Source organism: Leucoraja erinacea, unplaced genomic scaffold (assembly GCF_028641065.1).
Source record: "Leucoraja erinacea ecotype New England unplaced genomic scaffold, Leri_hhj_1 Leri_636S, whole genome shotgun sequence".
NCBI classification, from domain to species: domain Eukaryota; kingdom Metazoa; phylum Chordata; class Chondrichthyes; order Rajiformes; family Rajidae; genus Leucoraja; species Leucoraja erinaceus.
Genome location: NW_026576549.1, coordinates 1 through 25,510, shown reverse-complemented (window position 1 = coordinate 25,510; position 25,510 = coordinate 1). Strand labels below are relative to the sequence as shown.

The 25,510-nt window shown below is 58.5% G+C and overlaps 1 protein-coding gene across 1 annotated transcript; it reads right to left on the bottom strand.

Annotated features, from left to right (window-relative positions):
- Positions 1–5,937: 5,937 nt before the first annotated feature.
- Positions 5,938–20,232, bottom strand: LOC129694364 (myosin-6-like; the record flags this gene model as incomplete). Its single annotated transcript, XM_055631066.1, has 14 exons — positions 5,938–6,123; positions 6,564–6,652; positions 9,504–9,675; positions 10,508–10,633; positions 11,350–11,553; positions 12,079–12,387; positions 12,758–12,882; positions 14,087–14,252; positions 16,118–16,302; positions 17,099–17,130; positions 17,849–18,045; positions 18,718–18,825; positions 19,281–19,406; positions 19,843–20,232. Coding segments are annotated over 14 exons (2,415 nt in total), but the record flags the coding sequence as incomplete, so codon positions are not given.
- Positions 20,233–25,510: the final 5,278 nt, after the last annotated feature.

Genomic DNA, 25,510 nt, shown 5'->3' with positions numbered 1-25,510 from the left:
GTGTGTGTGACGGACTGGGCCACATCTGCAATGTTTAGTTTAGTTTAGAGACACAGCGCTGAAACAGGCCCTTCGGTCCATCAGGCCCGTGCTGACCCGCGATCCCCGCACACTGACACTAGTCATGAGTCGAGAGTGTTTTATTGTCAAATGTTCCAGGTGGAACAGTGAAATTCTTCCTTCCTGCAGCACAACACAACATGGAGACTTGCCCGAGGTGCGATCGTATTTCTCCAGTCGCTCTGTGGCCTAACGTCATGGAGCTGGCGGCCTTGCTCTGGACTGACGGAGCCCCACCGTGGGGACCGCAGACTTATCATCGGAGCCTGGGATCGACGCTCCAACCGCAGCCTGCGGATTTCAACACCCTCGCAGTCTCGGGTAGACAATAGACAATAGGTGCAGGAGTAGAGGCCATTCGGCCCTTCGAGCCAGCACCGCCATTCAATGTGATCATGGCTGATCATCCCCAATCTGTACCCCGTTCCTGCCTTCTCCCCATATCCCCTGACTCTCTCTCGCTATCTTTAAGAGCCCTATCTAGCTCTCTCTTGAAAGATTTCTCTCCAGAGAACCGGCCTCCACCGCCCTCTGAGGCAGAGAATTCCACAGACTCACAACTCTCTGTGTGAGAAAAGGTGTTTCCTCGTCTCCGTTCTAAATGCCGACCCCTTATTCTTAAACTGTGGCCCCGGGTTCTGGACTCCCACAACATCGGGAACATGTTTCCTGCCTCTCGCGCGGCCAAGCCCTTAACAATCAATGAGATTGCCTCTCATCCTTCTAAACTCCACAGAGTGTACAAGCCCAGCCGCTCCATTCTCTCAGCATATGACAGTCCTGCCATCCCGGGAATTAACCTTGTAAACCTACGCTGCACTCCCTCAATAGCAAGAATGTCCTTCCTCAAATTAGGGGACTAGGGAGACTGATGTCGGGAAGCTCCAAGTGGCAGGAGGTTCGACTCACCCCAACCCAGGGTCCGATCGCCCGGTGCAGGGCAGATTATATAGAAACATAGACAATAGGTGCAGGAGTAGAGGCCATTCGGCCCCTTCGAGCCTGCACATTCGCCATTCAATATGATCATGGCTGATCATCCAACTCAGTATCCCATACCTGCCTTCCCTCCATACCCCCTGATCTCCTTAGCCACAGGGGCCACATCTAACTCCCTCTTAAATATAGCCAATGAACTGGCCTCAACTACCTTCTGTGGCAGAGAGTTACCAGAGATTCACCACTCTCTGTGTGAAAAAAGTTCTTCTCATCTCGGTTTTAAAGGATTTCCCCCTTATCCTTAAGCTGTGACCCCTTGTCTGGAACTTCCCAACATCGGGAACAATCTTCCTGCATCTAGCCTGTCCGACCCCCTAAGACTTTTGTAAGTTTCTTTACGATCCCCTCTCAATCTCCTACATTTTAGAGAGTATAAACCAAGTCTATCCAGTCTTTCTTCATAAGACAGTCCTGACATCCCAGGAATCAGTCTGGTGAACCTTCTCTGCACTCCCACTATGGCAATAATGTCCTTTCTCAGATTTGGAGACCAAAACTGTACGCAATACTCCAGGTGTGGTCTCACCAAGACCCTGTACAACTGCAATAGAACCTCCCTGCTCCTATACTCAAATCCTTTTGCAATGAAAGCTAACATACCATTCGCTTTCTTTACTGCCTGCTGCACCTGCATGCCCTACCTTCAATGACTGGTGTACCATGACACCCAGGTCTCGCTGCATCTCCCCCTTTCCCAATCGGCCACCCTTATGCGGGAACTTGATTAGCCCGATGTGAAGAGGCCCGACCGCTGGCTACAGGAGGCAAGATCGCCCCAACAACAGAAGGTTAAAGTGTCCTGACGGCAGCAGAACAAAGAAGGGAAGAGATTGAACTTCCATCAAAGTGGGGAATGTGGAGGAGTCACTGTGGTGGATGTTTATGTTCAAATGTGTTTTGTGTGTCTTGTTGCTTTTTATTGGTATGTTAGTCCTCGTGTGTTGCAAAACATACTTGGTTAATGAAGTATTATTGTGATGGGGAAGGACATTATTGCCATAGAGGGAGTGCAGAGAAGGTTCACCAGACTGATTCCTGGGATGTCAGGACTGTCTTATGAAGAAAGAATGGATAGACTTGGTTTATACTCTCTAGAATTTAGGAGATTGAGAGGGGATCTTATAGAAACTTACAAAATTCTTAAGGGGTTGGACAGGCTAGATGCAGGAAGATTGTTCCCGATGTTGGGGAAGTCCAGGACAAGGGGTCACAGCTTAAGGATAAGGGGGAAATCCTTTAAAACCGAGATGAGAAGAAACTTTTTCACACAGATAGTGGTGAATCTCTGGAAACTCTCTGCCACAGAGGGTAGTTGAGGCCAGTTCATTGGCGATATTTAAGAGGGAGTTAGATGTGGCCCTTGTGGCTAAGGGGATCGGGGGTATGGAGAGAAGGCAGGTACGGGATACTGAGTTGGATGATCAACCATGATCATATTGAATGGCGGTGCAGGCTCGAAGGGCCGAAGGGCCGAATGGCCTCTACTCCTGCACCTAATTTCTATGTTTCTATGTGTTGTATTGTGACTGACCCGGCTACATCTACAACTGCAGCTTCTTGTTTAGTTTAGTTTAGAGATACAGCCGGGAAACAGGCCCTTCGGCCCACCGGGTCCGTGCCGACCAGCGAACCCACCGCACACTAGCACCATCATACACACACTGGGGACAATGATTACATTTACACCGAGTAAATTAACTACAAACCGCACGTCTTTGTAGTGTGGGAGGAACCCGGAGCACCCGGAGAAAACCCACGTGGTCATAGAAACATAGACAATAGGTGCAGGAGGAGGCCATTCGGCCCTTCGAGCCAGTACCGCCCTTCATTGTGATCATGGCTGATCGTCCCCTATCAATAACCCGTGCCTGCCTTCTCCCCATATCCCTTGACTCCACCAGCCCCTAGAGCTCTATCTAACTCTCTCTTAAATCCATCCAGTGACTTGGCCTCCACTGCCCTCCTTGGCAGGGAATTCCACAGATTCAACAACTCTCTGGGTGAAAAAGTGTTTTCTCACCTCAGTCTTAAATGGCCTCCTGTTTATTCTAAGACTGTGGCCCCTGGTTCTGGACTCGGAGAGGTCACTGTACTCGGAGGTCACTGGGAGAACAGACAAACTCCATACAGACAGCGCCCGTGGTCAGGATCGAACCTGGGTCTCCGGCGCTGTGAGGCAGCAACTCTACCGCTGCGCCACCGTGACCGCCCATGGTGAAGGGTCAATCCGTATGCTGGGGTTTAGTCGCAAACTTCCAACCAACCTCATTCCTGCCCATGCGCTTTTATAAACCTGCACTTCCTCTGTACCTGCATCTCCACATTCTGCACTCAGGTATCTTTCTCTTTACCTGTTCTACTTGTGTGTACGTTGAGTGTATATTCACGTACAGTATGGTTGGGCTGGGCAGCACCAACACTAAGCGTTACACCCTGTATCAGTGGATGTGATGTTAATAAACCAATACCTGAGAGGGGGGAGGATACAGAGAGAGGGAGGGGAGAGGAGAGAGAGGAAGGGGAGAGGGAGGGGAGAGAGAGAGAGAGAGAGAGGGAGGGGAGAGAGAGAGAGAGACACGGAGTCTAGACCAGACAGAGCAGACGGATTGGAAGTTAAGAGACAGAACATCACAAATGTTGCTGAAGTCTTTTATTCTACAGAAATATTACAGGAGAAAGTTCCAGAATGTTCTTGGCCGTTACTCCTCTGCCAACATTTTCTGTGAGACAAAACCAAAATCAGTGCAATTCAGAATTCCCCCCCATACACACACCCTCACACTTGCACGCTCACTCACACACACACACACACGTGCACGCTCACACACGCACGTGCACGCTCACACACACACGCACACGCTACCACCCACACACACACACATGCACGCTCACACTCACACACACACACGCTACCACCCACACACACACAAGCACAAGTACACTCACACACACACCCTAAACATTATTCCCTCATCATGTATCTGCTCACTGGAAATGGATTGAGTGTAATCAAATGGATCACATAGAAACACAGACAACAGATGCAAGAGGAGGCCATTCGGCCCTTCCAGCCAGCACCACTATTCACTGTGATCATGGCTGATCATCCACAATCAGTACCCCGTTCCTGCCTTCCCCCCATATCCCCTGATTCCGCTAGCCCCCAGACTAACTCTCTTTTAAATTCTAGAGAACCGGCCTCCACCGCCCTCTGAGGCAGAGAATTCCACAGACTCACAACTCTCTGGGTGAAAACGTTTTATCTCATCTCAGTTCTAAATGGCCGACCCCTTATTCCTAAACTGTGGCCCCTGGTTCTGGACTCCCCCAACATCGGGAACATGTTTCCTGCCTCTAGCGTGTCCAATCCTTTTATAATTTTATATGTTTCTATAAGATCCCCTCTCATCCTTCTAAATTCCAATGAATACAAGCCCAGTCTTGACATTCTCTCAGCATATGACAGTCCCGCCATCCCGGGAATTAACCTGGTGAACCTACGCTGCACTCCCTCAATAGCAAGAATGTCCTTCCTCAAATTAGGAGACCAAAACTGTACACAATACTCCAGGTGTGGTCTCACTAGGGCCCTGTACAACTGCAGAAGGACCTCTTTGCTCCTATACTCAACTCCTCTTGATATAAAGGCCATTAGAATCTTGATATAAAGGCCATTCGCTTTCTTCACTGCCTGCTGTACCTACATACTTACATTCATAGACTGATGTACAAGGACCCCGAGATCCCGTTGTACTTCCCCTTTTCCCAACTTGATGCCATTTAGATAATAATCTGCCTTCCTGTTTTTGCTACGAAAGTGGATAACCTCACATTTATCCACATTAGACTGCATCTGCCATGCATCTGCCCGCTCCCCCAACCTGTCCAAGTCACCCTGCATCCTCATAGCATCCTCTTCACAGTTCACACTGCCACCCAGCTTTGTGTCATCTGCAAATTTGCTAATGTTGCTTTGAATCCCTTCATCTAAATCATGAATGTATATTGTAAATAGCTGCGGTCCCAGCACCGAGCCTTGCGGTACCCCACTAGTCACTGCTGGTCCCAGCACAGAGCCTTGCGGTACCCCACTAGTCACTGCTGGTCCCAGCACCGGGCCTTGCGGTACCCCACTAGTCACTGCTGGTCCCCGCACCGGGCCTTGCGGTACCCCACTAGTCACTGCTGGTCCCAGCACCGGGCCTTGCGGTACCCCACTAGTCACTGCTGGTCCCCGCACCGAGCCTTGCGCTACCCCACTAGTCACTGCTGGTCCCAGCACTGGGCCTTGCGGTACCCCACTAGTCACTGCTGGTCCCAGCACCGGGCCTTGCGGTACCCCACTAGTCACTGCTGGTCCCGGGCCTTGCGGTACCCCACTAGTCACTGCCTGCCATTCTGAAAGGGACCCGTTAATCCCTACTCTTTGTTTCCTGTCTGCCAACCACTTCTCTATCCATGTCAGCACTCTACCCCCAATACCATGTGCCCTCATTTTGCCCACTAATCTCCTATGTGGGACCTTATCAAATGCTTTCTGAAAGTCCAGGTACACTACATCCACTGGCTCTCCCTTGTCCATTTTCCTAGTTACATCTTCAAAACATTCCAGAAGATTAGTCAAGCATGATTTCCCCTTCGTAAATCCATGCTGACTCGGACCGATCCTGTTACTGCTATCCAAATGTGCCGCTATCTCATCTTTTATAATTGACTCCAGCATCTTCCCCACCACCGATGTCAGGCTAACTGGTCTATAATTCCCTGTTTTCTCTCTCCCGCCTTTCTTACAAAGTGGGATAACATTAGCTGCCCTCCAATCCACAGGAACTGATCCTGAATCGATAGAACATTGGAACATCAGCGTCAGGGTTGGGGTCAGGGGTCCGGGGTCGGCGTCAAGGTCAGAGGTCGGGGGTCGGCGAGTACCTTCGCTCCCACCTCGCGGGTCTTGACGCGGAGTTTGTTGACCTGACTCTCGGCGATGTCGGCCCGCTCCTCCGCCTCGTCCAGCTCGTGCTGAAGCTTCCGGAACTTCACCAGGTTGGTGTTTGACTGCTCCTCCTGTGGCCAAAGGGTAGAGCGGTCAGTCTCCTCGACGGGGGAGGACACAGCCGGTGGGGGGGGAGGGGATGGAGGGGGGGGCGACACAGACCGGGGGGGGATAGGGGACGGAGGTGACACAGACAGGGGGGGGGGATAGGGGACGGAGGTGACACAGACGGGGGGGGGGGGATAGGGGACGGAGGTGACACAGACAGGGGGGGGGGATAGGGGGACGGAGGTGACACAGACGGGGGGGGGATAGGGGACGGAGGTGACACAGACAGGGGGGGGGTAGGGGGACGGAGGTGACACAGACAGGGGGGGGATAGGGGACGGAGGTGACACAGACAGGGGGGGGGTAGGGGACGGAGGTGACACAGACAGGTGGGGGGGGGGGGGGTAGGGGGACGGGGGGGGGTGACACAGATAGGGGGGGGGGAGGGAGGGGCTCCACTCACCGCTTCCTCTGCCGACCTCTTGTAGGATTTGACCTTCAGCTGGAGTTTGTCCACCAGGTCCTGCAGACGGATGTTGTTCTTCTCGGTCCCTCGTCCGTCGGAGGGGGGAGACAGGGAGGGAGGGGAGTGGGTGGATGGGGGAGGTAGAGGGGGGGAGGGAGGCAGAAGGAGAGTGGTGTTGTACAGACCAATCTCTTGAGGAGGTACAGCCTCTCCCCCCTTTCCCCCCCTCCCCCCTTCCCACCGCCACCACCCCCATCCACCCCCGTCCACCCTCCCTCCCTCTCTCCCTCCCCCCCCACATGCGGTCCAATGGAGATATACGTGCAGTGTTGTGTGTTTTGGACGGGCCTTCACAGGGGGGGGGGGGGGGGGGGGGGGGGGGGGGTGGGGGGGGGGGGGAAAAGGGGAGGGGGGTGGGGGCCTTGGAGCCCAGGTACATAGTCTCCGGAACGTGGGGTGACAGGTCGACAGGGTGGTCAAGGCAGTTTTGGGCAGCTTGACCTTCACACAGTCACCGATATGGGAGGTCACTCTCGTTACAGCTGTACCTGTCCCTTTACCCCCCACCCCTCCCCCCTCCCCCCTCCCCCCTCGACTCCATCCAAGGCCCCCGACAGTGTCTCCAGGTGAGGCAGAGGTTCACCTGCACCTCCCTCCAACCTCATCTACTGCATCTTCTGGCTCCAGGTGTCAACGTCTCTACATCGGCAACACCAAGCGCAGGCTCGGCGATCGTTACACTGAACCCTCCGCTCAGTCTGCCTTAACCAACCTGATCTCCCGGTGGCCCCAGCACTTCAACTCCCACTCCCATTCCCAACCTGACCTTTCTGTCCTGGGCCTCCTCCACTGTCAGGGTGAGGCCCAGCGCAAATTGGAGGAACAGCACTGCATATTTCACTTGGGTAGTTTACACCCCAGCGGTATGAACATTGACTTCTCCAACTTCAGATAGCCCCTTGCTTTCCCCCTCTCTCCATCCCCTCCCCCCACTCACAGTTCTCCCACTGGTCTCACTGTCTCCGTCCCGCCCCCTCCCCGTCATCAGTCTGAAGACGGGTCTCGACCCGAAACGTCGCCCATTCCTCATTCCTTCTCTCCAGAGATGCTGCCCGTCCCGCTGAGTTACTCCTGCATTCTGCGTCTACCTTCGATTTGAAGCAACATCTGCAGTTCTTTGACGTTGGTGAGGCCACGTTTAGAGTGTTGTGTTCAGTGTTGGGAAGGAGGGGGCTCGGACGGAGGATGTTGCCAGGACTGGGTGGGGCCTGAGCTACAGGGAGAGGTTGCCAACTGTCCTGTATTAGCCAGGACATCCCATATCTTGGGCTAAATTGGTTTTAGTCCCGTACGGGACCGCCCTTGTCCCGTATTTGACCGCTACTCCTCGGGTCGAGGGGACTGTCGGGTTGGACCCCACCTCACCCGTCCTGACGTAGTGCAGCCCGTGGAGTGCAGCAGCAGCAGCAGCAGCAGCAGCAGCGTCTCGCCCGTGGCCCCGACCCCTCCCCCCCCCCCAAACCCCACATCCCCCTCTCCCCCCACCGGTAGGTGGCTCCTTGATTCACCGCCGATCTTGGGGCTCCCTTCACCGCCCATCGTTCACACAGCGGCGCTGCTCCCCCCAGCTCATTCTCCAGCTCACGCACCTGCCCACGGGGTAGACACAGACATAGACACAGGCACAGACAGCACGGGGTAGACACAGACACAGACACAGACAGCACGGGGTAGACACACACACAGACACAGACAGCACGGGGTAGACACAGACAGCACGGGGTAGACACACACAGACACAGGCACAGACACAGACAGCACAGGGTAGACACAGACACAGGCACAGACACGGGCAGACACAGACAGGACGGGGTACACACAGGACACAGACACAGACAGCACGGGGTAGACACAGACACAGCACAGACAGCACGGGGTAGGCACAGACACGGACAGCACAGGGTAGACACAGACACAGACACGGGCATGGACACAGACACAGACACAGACACGGACACGGACACAGACACGGACACAGACACAGACACGGGCACGGACACAGACACAGACAGCACGGGGTAGACACAGACACAGGCACAGACACAGACACAGACAGCACGGGGTAGAACAGACCACAGACAGGACGGGGGGTAGACACAGACACAGACAGAACGGGTAGACACAGACAGCACGGGGTAGACACACACACAGACACAGACAGCACGGGGTAGACACAGACAGCACGGGGTAGACACGGGGTAGACACAGACACAGACACAGACAGCACGGGGTAGACACAGACACAGACAGCACGGGGTAGACACAGACCAGACACAGACAGCACGGGGTAGACACAGACACAGACAGGAGGGGGTAGGCACAGACACAGACAGCACGGGGTAGACAGGGGCAACACGGGGTAGACACAGACAGCATGGGGGAGACAGTGGGGGAAGGATTGGGGAGAGACCACTTAGCACAGGCGAGGGGAGAGAGTCAGTGGGGAACGACCACAGCCTCAAATACAGGTCCCTCCATCTCCCACTGTAACCCCCCCTCCCCTCCACTCCCCCATCCCCTCGCCCCCCACCTCCCACTCCCCTCGCCCCATCGCCTCTCACCCCCCCTCCCCTCCACCCCGTTCTCCTCTGCCTCCACCTCTATACCTCCCTCCCCCCCCCACTCACCCCTCACCCCTGCCACTTTTCTCCCCCCTCTCTACTCTACCCCCGTCTACCTCAACCTCTCCTCTCCCCCGTCTCGCCTGTCCCCCCCGCACTACCCTCTCCCCCCCCCCACTCCTCAGCCACCCTCTAACCCCCCCATCTCTACCCCCTCTACCTCAGTCCCCCTCCCCCCTCCTCCCCCTCCACCCCGCCCCCTTCTCTCCCTCCCCCTCCACTCCCCCACTGTCCCCTCTACCCCCCCCCCCCTCACCCGGGCCTCCAGCTTCTGGATCTGTTTCTTGCCGCCCTTCATGGCGATTTGTTCGGCCTCGTCCAGTCGATGTTGCAGATCCTTGATGGTCTGCTCCATGTTCTTCTTCATCCGCTCCAGGTGGGAGCTCGTGTCTTGCTCCCTTCTTCAGCTCCTCCGCCATCATGGCAGCCTGCGGGGGGGGGGGGGGGGGGGCAGGGGGGGCAAGGGGGCAACCAGGTCAGGGGTCACCCAGTCACAGCTCCAACACCATCCCCCCCCCCACATCCCCCTCCCTCCCCTTTCTCTCTACCACCCCACATCCCTCCTCTCTCTACCCCCCCTCCCTACCCCCCCCACCCCATCCCACCCCAGCGCCCGTTTCCACGATTTATCTAAAGTCTAAACCTCTATAACGTTTCAGGAGCAGAACTATCAAGTCCACTCCGCCGTTCATCCAACGTTCATTTACGGCTGATCCATCTCTCCTGCCTTCTCCCCGTAACCCCTGACACCCGCACAAATCAATAGACAACAGGTGCAGGAATGGGCCATTCGGCCCTTCGAGCCAGCACCGCCATTCAATGTGGTCTCCAGTTTTCGTCCCCTAATTTGAGGAAGAACTTCATAACAAGAAGAGCCTTCATAACAAGAAGAGTTGAGTATTGTTGCAAAGAGGTCCAATTGCAGTTGTACAGGGCCCTAGTGAGATCACACCTGGAGTATTGTGTGCAGTTTTGGTCTCCTAATTTGAGGAAGGACATTCTTGCTATTGAGGGAGCCCAGCATAGGTTCACAAGGTTAATTTCCGGGATGGCGGGTCTGTCATATGCTGAGAGAATGGAGCAGCTGGGCTTGTACATTCTGGAGTTTAGAAGGATGAGAGGGAATCTTATTGAAACATATAAGATTATTAAGGGTTTGGACACACTAGAGGGTGGAACGGCCTCCTCCTGCACCTATTGTACTGTTGTCTATTGTCACATTCCCCCCCTCCCCCCTCCCCTCGGTGCCGGGGGTCTCACGTCGGTCACGGCTTTCTTGGCCTTCTCGTCAGCGTTGCGACTCTCCTGTAGAGCGTCCTCCACCTCAGCCTGGAGCTGCCCCATGTCCACCTCCAGCTTCTTCTTCTGGTTGATCAGGCTGGTGTTCTGTGGGGGAGGGGGCAGGGTCAGTGTGTGGGGGAGGGGCAGGGTCAGTGTGGGGGGAGGGGCAGGGTCAGTGTGGGGGGGGAGGGGCAGGGTCAGTGTGGGGGGGAGGGGGCAGGGTCAGTGTGATGGGGAAGGGGTCAGTCAGTGGGGGGAGGGGCAGGGTCAGTGTGGGGGGGGGGAGCAGGGTCAGTGTGGGAAGGGCAGGGTCAGTGTCAGTGTCAGGTGGGGGGTGTGGAGTCAATGGGGGGGGGGGTGTGGGGAGCATTCGGGTGGGGGGGGGGGGTGGGGGTCAGGGGGGAGTGAGGGGTGTGTCAGGGGTCGGTGGGGAACTTTGTGAGCATGCGGGTGCGTCCCGGGGGTCCTAGGGGTGTGGGGACTCAGTGGGTGTGTGTGGGGGGTTCGGGGGGGGAGTGACGGTTCGGGGGGGTGTGGGGATTCGGGGGGGGGAGTGTGTGATTCGGGGGGGGGGGGGGGGTTCGGGGGGGGAGGAGTGACGGTTCGGGGGGGTGTTGGGGAACATTCGGGTGCGTGCGGGTGGTCCCGGGGTGTGGGGATTCGAGGGGGGGGGTGTTGGGGGCTCGGGGGGGGGGGGAGTGACGGTTCGGGGGGGGGGGGGGGGGGGGTGATGGTTCGAGGCAGGGTCAGTGTGGGGAACATTTGGGTGCGTGCGGGTGGTCCCGGGGTGTGTGGGGTCCAGGGGTCCAGGGGTCCGGTACCTGCGAGTGCAGCAGCTGCACCCTCTCGCTGCTCTCCAGCAGCTCAGTCTCGGCCAGCCTGCGCCCTCGCTCCGCCTGCTCCAGCGCAGCCCGCAGCTCGTCCACCTCGGCCGCCAGCAGCCCCCCTCTCCGCTCGGCCAGCGCCGCAGTCTCACGCAGCTCCTCCGCCTGTCGGCCAGCCTCGTCCAACTGCAGCTGCACCTCCTGCACCGACCACACGGGGGGGACAGAGTCACCAAGATCCACAAGTGACAGCAGGAAGACTAGCATCGTCCTGGCATTCAATCACAGCTGATCCATCTCTCCCTCCTAACCCCATTCTCCCCATAACCCCTGACCCCCGCACTGATCAACAATCTATCTATCTCTGCCTTAAATATAAATATCCACTGACTTGTGGCCTCCACCGCCGTCTGTGGCAACAAATCCCACAGATTCACCACCCTCTGGCTAAAGAAATTCCTCCTCATCTCCTTCCTAAAGGAACGTCCTTTAATTCTGAGGCCGTGCCCTCTGGTCCTAGACTCTCCCCCCACCCCCTCTCTACCCTGTGCTCCCCGTCTCCCCCCCCAGTCTCCCCCCCGCCCCCCCCTCTACCTCGTGCCCCCCACCCCCCTCTCTACCCCATACCCCCCCAGTCTCCCCCCCCCCCCCTCTCTACCCCGCCCCCCCCCCCCCGCCCCCCTCTCTCTACCCCCTAACCCCCCACCCCCCCAGTCTCCCCCTGACCTTGAGTGCTGCCTGCAGGATCTTGCCCTGTTTCTGGGCCTCGGCCGCTTGTCGATTGGCCAGGTTCAGCTGCATCTCCATCTCGTTCAGGTCACCCTCCATCTTCTTCTTGATCCTGAGCGCCTCGTTGCGGCTGCGGGTCTCGGCCTCCAGGGAGCTCTGTAGCGACTCCACCACTCGCTGCTGGTTCCTCTTGGCCTGTTCCATCTCCTCCTCCCGCTCCGACAAACGCCGTTCCATCTCCGCCTTCATCTGCCCGAACTCCAGCTGTGCCCGCAGGATCTTGCCCTCCTCGTGCTCCAGTGTGGCCTGCACACGCAACACGCATGGGTCAAATATGGGCCAAACACGCAACACGCATGGGTCAAACACGCAACACACATGGGCCAAACACGTAACATGCATGGGTCAAATATGGGCCAAACGCAACACACACGGGCCCAGTCCAGGCATCCAACGCTCCCTCTACACCTTCCCATCACACTCCCACACGTCTCCCACACACTGTCCCACGGGCCAGTCCAGGCATCCAACGCTCCCTCTACACCTTCCCATCACACTTCGTCTCCCACACACTGTCCCACACTCTGTCCCACACCCACACACTGCCCCACACCCACACTCTGTGTCCCACACCCACACACTGCCCCCCACCCCCACACACACTGTGTGCCGTTACCTCTGCCTCCTCCAGTGCTGCCTGCAGGTCCTGCTTCTCCTGGTCCAGCTGTTTACGTACTTTCTCCAACTCGTGAACCGTCTTCCCCCGTTCCCCCAACTGCTCCGTCAGGTCCGAGATCTCCTCTGTTGGTCAACGTCAGCAGGCAGGAGACAACAAGCAGGGGAGAGGGGGAGGGGGGGAAAGGGGGACAGTGGAGTGGAGGGAGGGGCGTGGGGGGGAGGGGAGTGGGGGGAGGAGGGGGGGGGGGAGTGGGGGGGAGGGGAGTGGGGGGAGGAGGGGAGGGGGGGAGTGGGGGGAGGAGGGGAGTGGGGGGGAGGAGGTGGTGGGGGGGAGTGGAGGGGGGGGAGGAGGGGGGAGGGGGAGGGGGGGAGGAGGGGGAGTGGGGGAGGTGGAAGGGGGGGGGGAGTGGGGGGAGGAGGGGTGGAGGGGGGGCAGTGGGGAGGAGGGGAGGGGGGAGGAGTGGGGGGAGGAGGGGAAGTGGGGGAGGAAAAGGTGGAGGGGAGGGGGGGGGAGGAGGAGGTGGAGAGAGGGGGGAGGGTGGGGAGGAGGTGGAGGGGGGGAGTGGGGGGGGGAGGGGAGTGGGGGGGAGGGGAGTGGGGGGGGAGGTGGGGGAGTGGGGGGTTTGGGGAGGGGGGGGGAGGAGGGGAGGGGGGGAAGTAGGGGGGAGGGGGGGAGGGGGGGGGGGGGAGGAGTGGGGGGGGAGGTGGCGGAGGGGGGTGGGGGAGGAGGGGAGTGGGGGGGAGGAGGTTGGAGGGGGGGGAGTGGGGGGAGGAGGGGAGGAGGGGGGAGTGGGGGGAGGAGGGGGTGGGGGGAGGAGGTGGAGTGGGGGAGGAGGGGAGGGGGGGGAGTGGGGGGAGGAGGGGAGTGGGGGGAGGAGGGGAGTGGGGGAGGGGGGGGAGGGGAGGAGGGGAGGAGGAGAGGGGAGTGGGGGAGGAGTGGAGGGGAGAGGGGGGGGGGCGGGGAGGAGAGAGAGGGGAGAGGGAGGGGGAGTGGAGGGGGATGGGAGGGAGGGGGGGAGATGGGGAGAGGAGGGGGAGTGGGGGGAGCAGGTGCAGTGGGGGGGGAGTGGAGTGGAGGGGAGGGGGAGCGGGAGATGGGGGAGGGGAGGGGAGATGGGGGAGGGGAGTGGGGGGAGGGGGAGAGGAGCGGGGAGTGGAGGGGAGATGGGGGGGAGGAGAGGTGCAGGGGGAGTTGGAGAGGGAGCGGGAGTGGAGGGGGAGGGGGAGGGGGAGAGGAGGGGAGGGAGATGTGGAGGGGAGGGGAGATGTGGAGGGGGGGGGGGATGGGAGGAGGGGATGGAGGGAGGGAAGATTATGGCCATCTTACCCTGTAGGATCTTGTTCTCCCTCTTGAGCGTCTCCAGGTTGTCGAGTGCCTCTTCGTAGGCATTCTTCAGCTTGAAGAGCTCGGTGCTGAGAGAGCGAGATTCCTTCTGTGAAGCCTCCAAATCAGTCTGACACTCCTCAAACTTCTGCTTCCACTCCGCCAACAGCTGCAGAGAGCGGACAAAATGGTCACCCCCTGACCCATCACCCCTGACCAACGACCCCCGACCCACAACCCTTTAACCCACGACCTCCGACAAGTACAGGATGGCAGATTACTATCTAAATGGCGTCAAGTTGGGAAAAGGGGAAGTACAACGGGATCTGAGGGTCCTTGTACATCAGTCTATGAAAGTAAGCATGCAGGTACAGCAGGCAGTGAATGGCATGTTGGACTTCATAACAAGAGGAGTCGAGTATAGGAGCAAAGAGGTCCTTCTGCAGTTGTACAGGGCCCTAGTGAGACCACACCTGACGTATTGTGTGCAATTTTGGTCTCCAAATTTGAGGAAGGACATTCTTGCTATTGAGGGAGCACAGCTTAGGTTCACCAGGTTCATATGCTGAGAGAATGGAGCGGCTGGGCTTGTACACTCTGGAGTTTAGAAGGATGAAAGGGGATCTTATTGAAACATATAAGATTGATAAGGGCTTGGACACGCTAGAGGCAGGAAACATGTTCCCGATGTTGGGGGAGTCCAGAACCAGGGGCCACACAGTTTAAGAATAAGGGGTCGGCCATTTAGAATGGAGACGAGAACACTTTTTCAGCCAGAGAGTGGTGAGTCTGTGGAATTCTCTGCCTCAGAGGGCGGTGGAGGCCGGTTCACCGGATACTTTCAAGAGAGAGCTGGATAGGGCTCTTAAAGATAGTGGAGTCAGGGGATATGGGGAGAAGGCAGGGACAGCACTAGGTTTAAGACGGACTAAGCGGAGGGTTCAGTGAAACGATCGCCGAGCCTGCGCTTGGTCTTGCCGGTGTACAGGAGTTGACACCTGGAACAGCGGAGACAGTGGATGAGGTTAGAGGAGGTGCAGGTGAACCTCTGCCTCACCTGGGTCCTTGGATGGAGTCGAGGGGGGAGGTAAAGGGACAGGTGCTGCATCTCCTGCGGTTGCAGGGGAAAGTACCTGGGGAGGGAGTGGTTTGGGTGAGAAGGCACAATAGATGCAGGAGGAGGCCATTCAGCCCTTCGAGCCTGCACCATTCGCCATTCAATATGATCATGGCTGATCATCCAACTCAGTATCCTGTACCTGCCTTCTCTCCATACCCTCTGATCCCTTTAGCCACAAGGGCCACATCTAACTCCCTCTTAAATATAGCCAATGAACTGTGGCCTCAACTACCCACTGTGGCAGAGAATTCCACAGATTCACCACTCTCTGTGTGAAAAATGTCGAGTTCCTAAAAGATTTCCCACTTATGTGACCCCTTGTCCTAGACTTCCCCAACATCGGGAACAATCTTCCTGCATCTAGCCTGTCCAACCCCTTAAGAATTTTGTAAGTTTCTATAAGAACCCCTCTCAATCTCCTAAATTCTAGCAAGCACCAGTACAAATTCTATCCAGTCTTTCTTCATATGAAAGTCCTGACATCCCAGGAATCAGTCTGGTGAACCTTCTCTGCATTCCCCTCTATGGCAAGAATGTCCTTCCTCAGATTAGGAGACCAAAACTGTACGCAATACTCCAGGTGTGGTCTCACCAAGACCCTGTACAACTGCAGTAGAACCTCCCTGCTCCTATACTCAAATCCGTTTGCTATGAATGCTAACATACCATTGGCTTTCTTCACTGCCTGCTGCACCTGCATGCTTACTTTCAATGACTGGTGTACCATGACACCCAGGTCTCGTTGCTTTCTGCTTTATACACCCGATACACGGACTCTTCCAGCCCAGAACAAGTTAGGGGGAGAAGGCAGGAGAGTGGGGTGGGGAGGGAGAGATGGATCAGCCGTGGCGGGGTGGATGGGCCGGGACGGGCTGGGACGGGCCGGGCTGAAGGGCCCGATTGTACGGGCGGACCTTGTCGAAGTTGCGCTGCTTCTTGTCCAGCATGGCGGCGGCAGCGTTGGAACGCTCGACGTCGATCATCAGATCCTCGATCTCGTTCTGCAGCCGGTGTTTGGTCTTCTCCAGCGATGAACACTTGGCATTCACCGCCTCCACTTGCTCCTCCGCCTCTTGCAGCGCTGGGGCCAGCCTTCTTCCTGGGGAGCAGGGGGGAGAGAGACAAAGAGGGGGGGGGGTCACTCCCGAGTACTGCCCCAACCCCCACCCCCCCCCCCCCCCCCACCGCACTACCAGGATATCCAGAGTCCCATCAGCCGGGAAGGATTTTGGCTGCAACTTCCCCCCCCCCCCCCCATCCACCCCCCCCCCTCCCCCACTACAGATTAATGCAGATAATACACAATAGACAATAGGTGCAAGAGTAGGCCATTCGGCCCTTCCAGCCAGCACCGCCATTCAATGTGATCATGGCTGATCATCCCCAATCAGTGCCCCGTTCCTGCCTTCTCCCCATATCCCCTGACTCCACTATCTTTAAGAGCCCTATCTAGCTCTTATGGGATATGGGAAGAAGGCAGGAACGGGGTACTGATTGGGGATGATCAGGCCTGATCACATTGAATGGCGGTGCTGGCTGGAAGGGCTGAATGGCCTCCTCCTGCACCTGTTGTCTCTCACCCTGGCCACAAACTCTTTGAATCACTTCCCTCTAGAAGGCAACTCCGGACTGTCAAAGCCACCACCAGCAGTAGCTCTACTCAACAACCCAAAGTCTGTAGCCGCCTCTTTCTGCTCCTGTATTTTATTTTTCGTTCACAAGTTTAAACTATAATGTTTTATTCTTATTGTTGAATGTTTTATGTGTCACTGTGAGCCGCGTTGTCACTTGCGAGCGGAGCATCGAGGCAAATTCCTTGTATGTGAATATTGGCCAATAAACTTATTCATTCATTCATTCATACTCCCGTCACTCCCCCCCCCCCTCCCACAAACCCCCCTCCTGTAGCCGCTGGGCCAGCTTCTTCCTGGGGGAGAGAGGGGGGGTTTAGTCCGCACTCCCCACAACCACCCATCTCACTCCGCCCGCCCCAGTCGTGGTTCCAATGGACGGCAAAACCTTCTGTTCGTCTTATACACGCAGCGGGCAGATATAAACATGAACACAAGATCTCACCGGCCACGGGGTGCTGTACCCACCCCCCCTCGCCATCCACCTCCCTCCCCTTCCCTTGTCCCTGCACCTAACCCCCCTCCCACCCTTACCCTCCCTCTCCCCCCTCCCCTGCCCCTCTCCCTCTTCCACCTCCCCCCCTCCACCTCCCCACTTCTTCCCCACACCCACCCCTTACCCTCTCTCTCCCCCCTCTCACTGCCCCTCCCCCCTCCACATCCCATCCCACTTCTTCACACCTCCCTCTCCCACCCCCTCCTGCCCCTCCCCCCTCCACCCCCCCCCCCTCCCACCCTTCACCTCCCTCCCCCCCCACCCACCCCCACCCCTCTCCACTTCCCCCCCCCCCCCTCCCACCATCCTATACACACAGATGGGCAGACATCAACACAACCCCCCTCACCTGGCCACGGGGGTGCTGTACCCCCTCCACCACCCCCACCCCTCACCACACCCCCCCCCCCCCACCACCCCAACCTCCTCCCCGCTCCCATCTCTCCCCGTCCCCCCCTCCACCACCCCCCCCCCCCCCCCTCCACCACCCCCCCCCCCACACCACCCCCCACACCTACTTGGCCTCCTCCAGCTCCTCTGTGCGCTGGATAGCGTCCGTCTCATACTTGGTCCTCCATCCGGCCACCTCAGCGTTGGCCTTGCTCAGCATCCGCTGCAGCTCCGCCTTGGCCTCCAGCTCCTCCTCGTATTGTTCCCGCAGCAGCTCGCCATCGTGCCGAGCCGACTGCACGGTGTGTGCCAACGCATTCTTAGCCTGCAGGGGGAGAGAGATTGGGGAGATTGAAAGTATCCAGAGAACCGCCCTCCAGGCAGAGAATTCCACAGACTCACCGCTCTCTCTGTGAGAAAAAGTGTTTCCTCGTCTCCGTTCTAAATGGCCGACCCTTTATTCTTAAACTGTGTGTGTGGCCCCTGGTTCCGGACTCCCCCAACATCGGGAACATGTTTCCTGCCTCTAGCGTGTCCAAACCCTTAGTAATCTTATATGTTTCAATGAGATCCCCTCTCATCCTTCTAAACTGCAGAGTGTACAAGCCCAGCCGCTCCATTCTCTCAGCGTATGCCAGTCCCGCCATTCCCGGGAATTAACCTGGTGAAGTGACGCTGTGATTGGGCGTTCCCACTTTCCCATCCGTTCCGTACCCACTAGCGGGCGATTTACATCGGGCCGATGACTAGCCGCCAAACCGTTGGAGCATGGGGGGAAACTGGAGCACCAGGAGAAAACCCACGCAGGTCACGGGGACAAAACGTGCAAACTCCGTACAGACAGCACCCGTGGTCAGGATGGAACTGGATCTCCGGCGCCGTGAGGCAGCAACTCTACCGCTGCGCCACCGTGACCATCTCTGTTGCTGCGCTGGTGGCCATGCACCTTGATCCCCCCCCCTCCCCCCCCCTCACTGCTGCCCCCTCCTCACTTGACCTCCTCCTCCAGTTGCCGCTTCAGGTCCTCGATCTGCTGGCTGTGCGACAGTTTGCCGCGACTCAGCTGCGACACCAACGCTTCCTTCTCCTCCAACTGCCTCTGTAGCTGGGAGAGGGGGAGGGGGGGTCAGAGCCTGGGGAGAGAGGGGGAGGGGGCGAGAGAGAGGGGGAGGAACATGAGGTGTCAGGGGGCCACTTGTCCAGCTGCTTGGTGCGTGGAGTACGGGGGGGGGGTGGGGTACAGGGAGGGGGGGGTACGTGGGGGGTCAGAGAGACGGGGGGGACGTGGGGGGGGGTGAGGGACGGGGGAGAGGGGAGGGAGAGAACATGGAGAGGTGTCAGGATGTGGCCACTTGTCCAGCTGCTTGGTGGGTGGAGTACGGGGGGGGATGTACAGGGGGGGGTGAGGTACGGGGGGGGAGGGGGTGTACGTGGGGGGGGGCGGTGAGGTACGGGGGAGGGGGTGTACGGGAGGTACGGGGTGGAAAGGGGGTGAGGGGGTGTACGTGGGGGGGGGGGCGGGGGGTGAGTGGTGTACGGGGGGGGGGGGGGGGGGGTTACCGTTCTCGGTCTGCAGCTTGGCCGAGGCGTGGACACATCACTCAGCGAGCGCTGCCCCTCCTCTGCTCGGGTGCGATACTCATTGACCTGGTCCTCCAGAGACCGAGACAGCTTCTCCAGGTTAACCTGGGAGGGGGGGTGGGAGGTCAGCACCAATAGCCCACGTTACAGTTCCCCATCCCACCCTCACCATCACTCACCCCTATTTGGGGTCTATTGCCCCTTTCACTCTGACCCCTACCCCGTGACCCCTGCCCTCTACCCTGACCCCTGCCCTCTACCCCGTAACCACTGCCCTCGCCCCAGTGACCCCTACCCTCTCCCCGTGACCCCTGCCCTCTTCCCCCTGACCTCTGCCCTCTCCCCCATGACCCCTACCCTTGCCTCCTGCCCCCTCTACCCGTGACCCTTTCCCCCTCTACCCGTGACCCTTGCCCTCTGCACTCTCCCCGTGACCCCTGCCCTCTACCCCATGACCCCTACCCTTGCCCCCTCTACCCGTGACCCTTGCCCCCTCTCCCCGTGACCCTTGCCCCTCTACCCATGACCCTTGCCCTCTCACCTTGGCCCGCACCACCTGCTCCATGTTGGAGCTGACATCATCGAGTTCCAGCTTGAGTTCACTCTTCTCCTTCTCCAGCTTCTGTTTGACCCGCTGCAGGTTGTCCATCTGTTCGCCCAGCTCGGCGGCAGAGTCCGCGTGCTTCTTGCGCATGGCGGCGGATGTGGACTCGTGGTGGAGCGTGGCCTCCTCCAGGTCTCGCCGCAGCTTGATGAACTCCGCCTCCCGCTTCTTGTTCATCTCCACCTGGGCCGACGTGGCCCCCCCCGCCTCCTCCAGACGCTCGCTGATTTCCTCCAGCTCCCGCGACACCTCCGAACGTTGCTTCTCCACCCGGGCACGTGCTGCACGCTCCGCTTCCAGCTCCTCCTCCAGCTCCTCAATACGTGCCTACTCCACACAGACAGGCACACAGAGAGACAGAGACAGAGGGGGGAGAGAGACAGAGGGAGAGGGAGGGAGACAGACAGAGGGAGGGGGAGAGACAGAGGGAGAGGGACAGAGGGGGAGAGAGACAGAGGGAGGGGGAGAGACAGAGGGAGAGAGACAGAGGGAGGGAGAGAGGGAGAGGGAAGGAGTAGGAGATGGAGGGACGGAGAGAGAGTAGGAGAGAGGGAGGGAGAGAGATAGAGGGAGGGAGAGAGACAGAGGGAGAGAGACAGAGGGAGAGAGACAGAGAGACAGGGAGACAGGGAGGGAGGGAGGGAGAGAGAGACAGAGGGAGGGAGGGAGAGACACAGAAAGAGAGACAGAGGGGGACAGAGAAAGAGACAGACAGAGGAGAGAGAGAGAGAGAAAGTGAGATGGGGACAGAGACAGACAGTGGGACAGAGAGAGAAGGAGACTGGGAGAGAGGGAGAGAGACAGAGGGAGAGAGACAGAGAGAGAGAGACAGAGGGGGAGAGGACAGAAGAGAGAGGCAGACAGAGAGAGGAGAGAGACAGAGGGAGAGAGACAGAGAGAGAGACAGGGGAGAGACAGAGGGGGGAGAGACAGAGGGGGAGAGACAGAGGGGGAGAGACAGAGGGGGAGAGACAGAGGGGGAGAGACAGAGGGGGAGAGACAGAGGGGGGGAGAGACAGAGGGAGAGGAGACAGAGGAGGGAGAGACAGAGACAGAGAGAAAGGGAAAGAGGGGGAGGGCCAAAGGTTAGAGCAGAAGAGGGAGGGGCCAGAGGGACAAGAGAGAAGAGGGAGGCCAACAGAAGGAAGAGGAGACACTAGTTCCCACAGAGGGTTTGGGACATAGGAAAGGGAAGAAAGAGGGGAGAGAGGACAGTACCTGCCCCAAGTGAAAGAGGGGGAGAGACAGAGGGAAAAGAGAGACAGGGGGCAGAGAAGAGGGGGGGAGAAGAGGGGAGAGAGACAGAGGAAATCTTGAAAGAGGAAAAAAGCGCAGAGAGAAAACAGAGGGAAGAGAGGAGGAGGATTCCCCAACTGGGGGGGGGAGATCTACCCGAGGGGAGAGACACCGGGGAGAGACAGAGAAGGAGAAGGAGTTAAGAGGGGAGGGAGGACAGAGGTGAGGAGGACAGAGGAGAGAGAGGGAGGAGAGGAGGAGATCCTAGAGGAAGAAGACAGATTGAGAGAAAGAGGGGGAGAGAGGAGAGGGAGAGAGAGGAAGGGGGAAGAAGAGGGGGAGAGGGGAGAGGAGGAGAGTAGGGAGGGAGAGAGAGGGAGGGGGGAGAGGAAGAGACAGGAGAGGGGAGAGAGGGAGGGGGAGGGAGGGTATGGAGGACAGGGAGAGAAGGAGGGAGAAGGAAGACGGAAGAGGGGGGAAGGAGAAGAGGGGGAAAAGGAAGGATGAGAGGGGGAAGAGGGGAGAGGGAGGGAGGGGAGATTACCCAGGAGGGGGGGAGGAGAAGCAGGAGCAAGAACATGAAAAAAAAAGAGAAGGGAGAGGCAAGTTGGAAAAGGGGGAGCCTGTTCCATCTGGGAAGAGATCTGTGGAGAGGGAAGAAATCATGATCTCACCCCCTTCAAAGGGGAAATCTCTCCCAAAAGAAAAGGAAAAGTCACAGAGTGGAAAGGGGGGGGGAGGGGGGCTAAAACTGTGAGGGAGAGGGGGCTTGGAGGAAGGGGTCGGGGATGAGGGGAGAGGGGGGGAGGGGGGACAGAAGAGGGGAAGGGGGAGTCACCAGGGAGGAGAGGGGGAGAGGGAGGGGTCACCAGTAGGGGGAGACCAAAGAGGGGAGACCAGAGAAAGAGGAAGGGGAGGGGGGAGTCCGTTGGGAGGGGAGACAGGGGGAGGGGAGAGGCCAGGGGGAAAGGAAGGAAGGGGGAGGGGAGAAAGGGGTGAGGAGGAAGAGGGGGGGTTCAGGAAGGGGGGAGGGAAAGGGGGAGGGGAGGGGTTCAGAAGGGAGGGAGAGAGGGGGGGGGGAGAGAGGGGAAATTCACCAGGGAGGGAAGAGATGAGGGAGAGGAGGGGTCACCAGGGAGGGGGGAGAAGAGGGGGGGGCAAGGAGGAGGGGGGGGGAGTCCAGGGGGGGGTTCACCAGGGGGGGTTGGGTCACCAGGGGGGGGTCACCAGAAGGGGGGGGTTCAGGAGGGGGGGTTCACCAAGGGGGGGGTCACCAGGGGGGAAGGAAAAAGGGGGGGGTTCATAAGGGGGGGGTTCACCAGGGGGGGGAAAACCAGGGGGGTTCACCAGGGGGGGGTCGGAAACCAGGGGGAGGAGGTCACCAGGGGGGGTCACCAGGGGGGGGGGAGAGGAGGGGGGGGGTTCACCAGGGGGGGGGTTAACCAGGGGGGAGTTTCCCAGGGGGGGTCACCAGGGGGGGGGTTCACCAGGGGGGGGTTCACCAGGGGGGGGGTTCACCAGGGGGGGTTCAAGAGAGGGGGGGGTTTCACCAGGGGGGGGTCAGAGGGGGGGGTTCACCAGGGGGGGTTCACAAGGGGGGGGTCACAGGGGGGGTTCACCAGGGGGGGGGTTCACCAGGGGGGGGTCACCAGGGGGGGGGGGTCACCAGGGGGGGGGTCACCAGGGGGGGTTCACCAGGGGGGGGAGACCAGGGGGGGTCAAGGATGGGGGGGGTCAACAAGGGGAGGGGGGGATGGGGGGGTTCAAAGGGGGATTCACCAAGGAGGTTCACCAGGGGGGGGTCACCAGGGGGGGGTCACCAGGGGGAAAGAAGCACCAGGGGGGGGTTCAAGGGGGGGGTCACAAGGGGGGTCACCAGGGGGGGGAGACCAGGGGGGGGGGAAGGGAAGGGGGGTGTCAGAGAGAGGGGGTCACCAGAGGGGGGAAAGAGGGGGGGGTCACCAGGGGGGGGTAACCAGGGGGGGAGCAGGCCACAGGGGGGGGTCACCAGGGGGGGTCACCAGAAGGGGGGTTCACCAGGGGGGAGGGAACAAGAGGGAGAAAGAGGGGGTGGTCAAAAAGGGGGAGGGGTCACAGAGGGGGGAGAGAGGAAGGGGGGGAAAAAGGGGAGGGGGGGGAAAGGAAGGAAGGGGTTAACCAGGGGGGGAAAGAAGGGAAAAGGAGGGGTAGGTATAAAAGATAAGACTTAGAAGAAGAGAAAATGAGAGTAGAGAAAATCCTAGATCGAGGTGAAAGGGATCGAGAGGAAAACAAGAGAGAGAAAGAGAAGGGAAGATGTAAGGGATATGGAAAAATGAAGGTCAAGAAAGGGAGAAGAGGCCGGAAAGGGGGGAAGAGTGAAAACAGGACTAGAAAAGAAAGGAAAGAGGGGGGGGGTGCGGGAGATGGAGAGAAGGAAGATAGCTGAGAAGATGGGAAAAAGGATGAAAATAAGAAGAAAGGGGAGAAGGGGGGGGACAAAAGATGGGGAGAGGAGAGGGGAATAAAAAAAGAGAGGAGTGAGGAAGAAAGAGAGGGAGAAAAGCTAGGAGGGAAAGAGGAGATGGGGGAGGGAGAGAAAGAAGGGGGGAGAGGAAGGAGGGGGGGAAGGAGGTGGGAGGGGGAAAGGAGATGGAGGGAGAGGCGATAAAAGGAGGAAGGATGAGGAAGAGTGGTTGAAGGGGGAGTGGGAGAAGGGAGGGAGGGAGAAGGGGTGAGAGGGCGATAGAGGAAAAGGGGGGGGGGAAAAGGAAAGGGGTGGAAGAGTAGAGGGGGAGAGAGGGAGAAAAGAAAGAGAGAGACGGGAGAGGAAAAGAAGGAGGGATAGAGGGAGGAGAGCTGGGCAAAGGAGAGGGAAAAGGGGAGGGCCAGAAAAGAATGGAGAGAGAAAGGGAGGGGAGGGGGGGAGGGGACAGGAGAAGAGCAAGGAAAGAGGAAAGGGACAGGAGAAGGGAAGAAGAAGGAAGGAGGAAGAAGAAACGAGGAAGAAGAAAGGAGAGGGGGGAGAAGGGGGAGAAAAAGCGTGAAAAAAGGGGAAAGAGGGGGGGGTGGGAGGGGAGCGAGGGAGGAGACCGGGTAGAAGGGAAGAAGGGGGGAAGGAAGGAGAGGAAGAGAAAATTGGAGGGGAGGGGGGAAGGGGAGGAAACAGTTGGAAGCTGGATACAGGAAGGTCTCAGAAGGGGAGAGGGGGGGGAAGGAGAAAACAGAGGGAAAGGGGGAGAGAAGAGGAGGGGGGGAGAGGCCGAGACAAGGAGAGAGACAAAAGAGAGAGGAAGAGGGAGAAAGAGTGAAAAGAAGAGAAGGGAAGGGCTGGAGAAGGAAAGAGGGAAAAGAGGAAGAGTGGGGAATGGGGGGAGGGAGGAAGGAGTGAAGGCTGTCAGAGGGGGAAGAGAGAAAGACGAGGGACAGAGGATAGGAAGAAAGGGGGAGGGGTGAAAAGAGTGAAACTCAGGGGAGGAAAAGAAACTGCTAAGGGACAGAAAAAGAGAAGAGGGGGGGAAGGAGAGAAGAGAACAAGTGGGGCAGAAGGGGGAGGGTTGAGCGGAGAGGAGAAAGAGAGGGCAGAATGAGAGAGGGAGTCCAAGAGAAAAAACGGGACCTGAGGGAGTAGAAAAGAGTGTGGGAGAGATGAAGAGCCAGGGAGAGGGATCGGAAGGGAGGAGAGTAGGAGAGGTAGAACAAGAAAGGGGGAGAGGAAAAATAAAGGATAGAAGAGGAGGGCTGTGGGGCTGGGTGATGGTGGTGTGTGTGTGGGAGTGTGTTAATGGTGTGGGTGTGTGGGTTTGTGGAGTAGTGGTGGGATGTCAGTGGGTGATGTTGAGAAGCGTGGAGGTGTGGGTGTGTGTGGGGGATGGGTGAGATGGGGGTGTAGGACTGATGAGAGAGATGGTGGGTAGGAGACCATGGTGTGTAATTTTGTGTGTGTCACTGGGTGCGCGGGGAGTGTGTGTGTGTGGTGGAGTGTTGTGTGGGAGGTTTGGGGAAATTGTGGTGTGTGATGTGCGTGCAGAGAGAAGAGCGGAAGAGCGTAAAAGGGTGGGGATGTAGGGGGGTGGCTTAGCAATCCTGTGGGGGATTGGAGGATGTTTGTGGGTGTGGGGGGGTGTGTGTGTGTGATGTGGGCGGAATTGCGGGGGGAGGTAGGGTGTGGTGTGTGGTGTGTGTGGTGTGTGGGTGTGTTGTGTGTGGTAGAGGAGTGGGAGATGGTGTGGGTGTGTGTGTGTGAGTGAGGGGGATTGTGGATGGGTGGGGTGTGTGAGCGGTGTGGGGTGGAAGTATGTTTGGGGTGTGTGGTAGATGTGTGTGTGTGGTGAGGGAGTGGAGAGGTGTGTTGGGTGTGGGGGGGGGGGATTGTGGGGGGGGGTTGGGG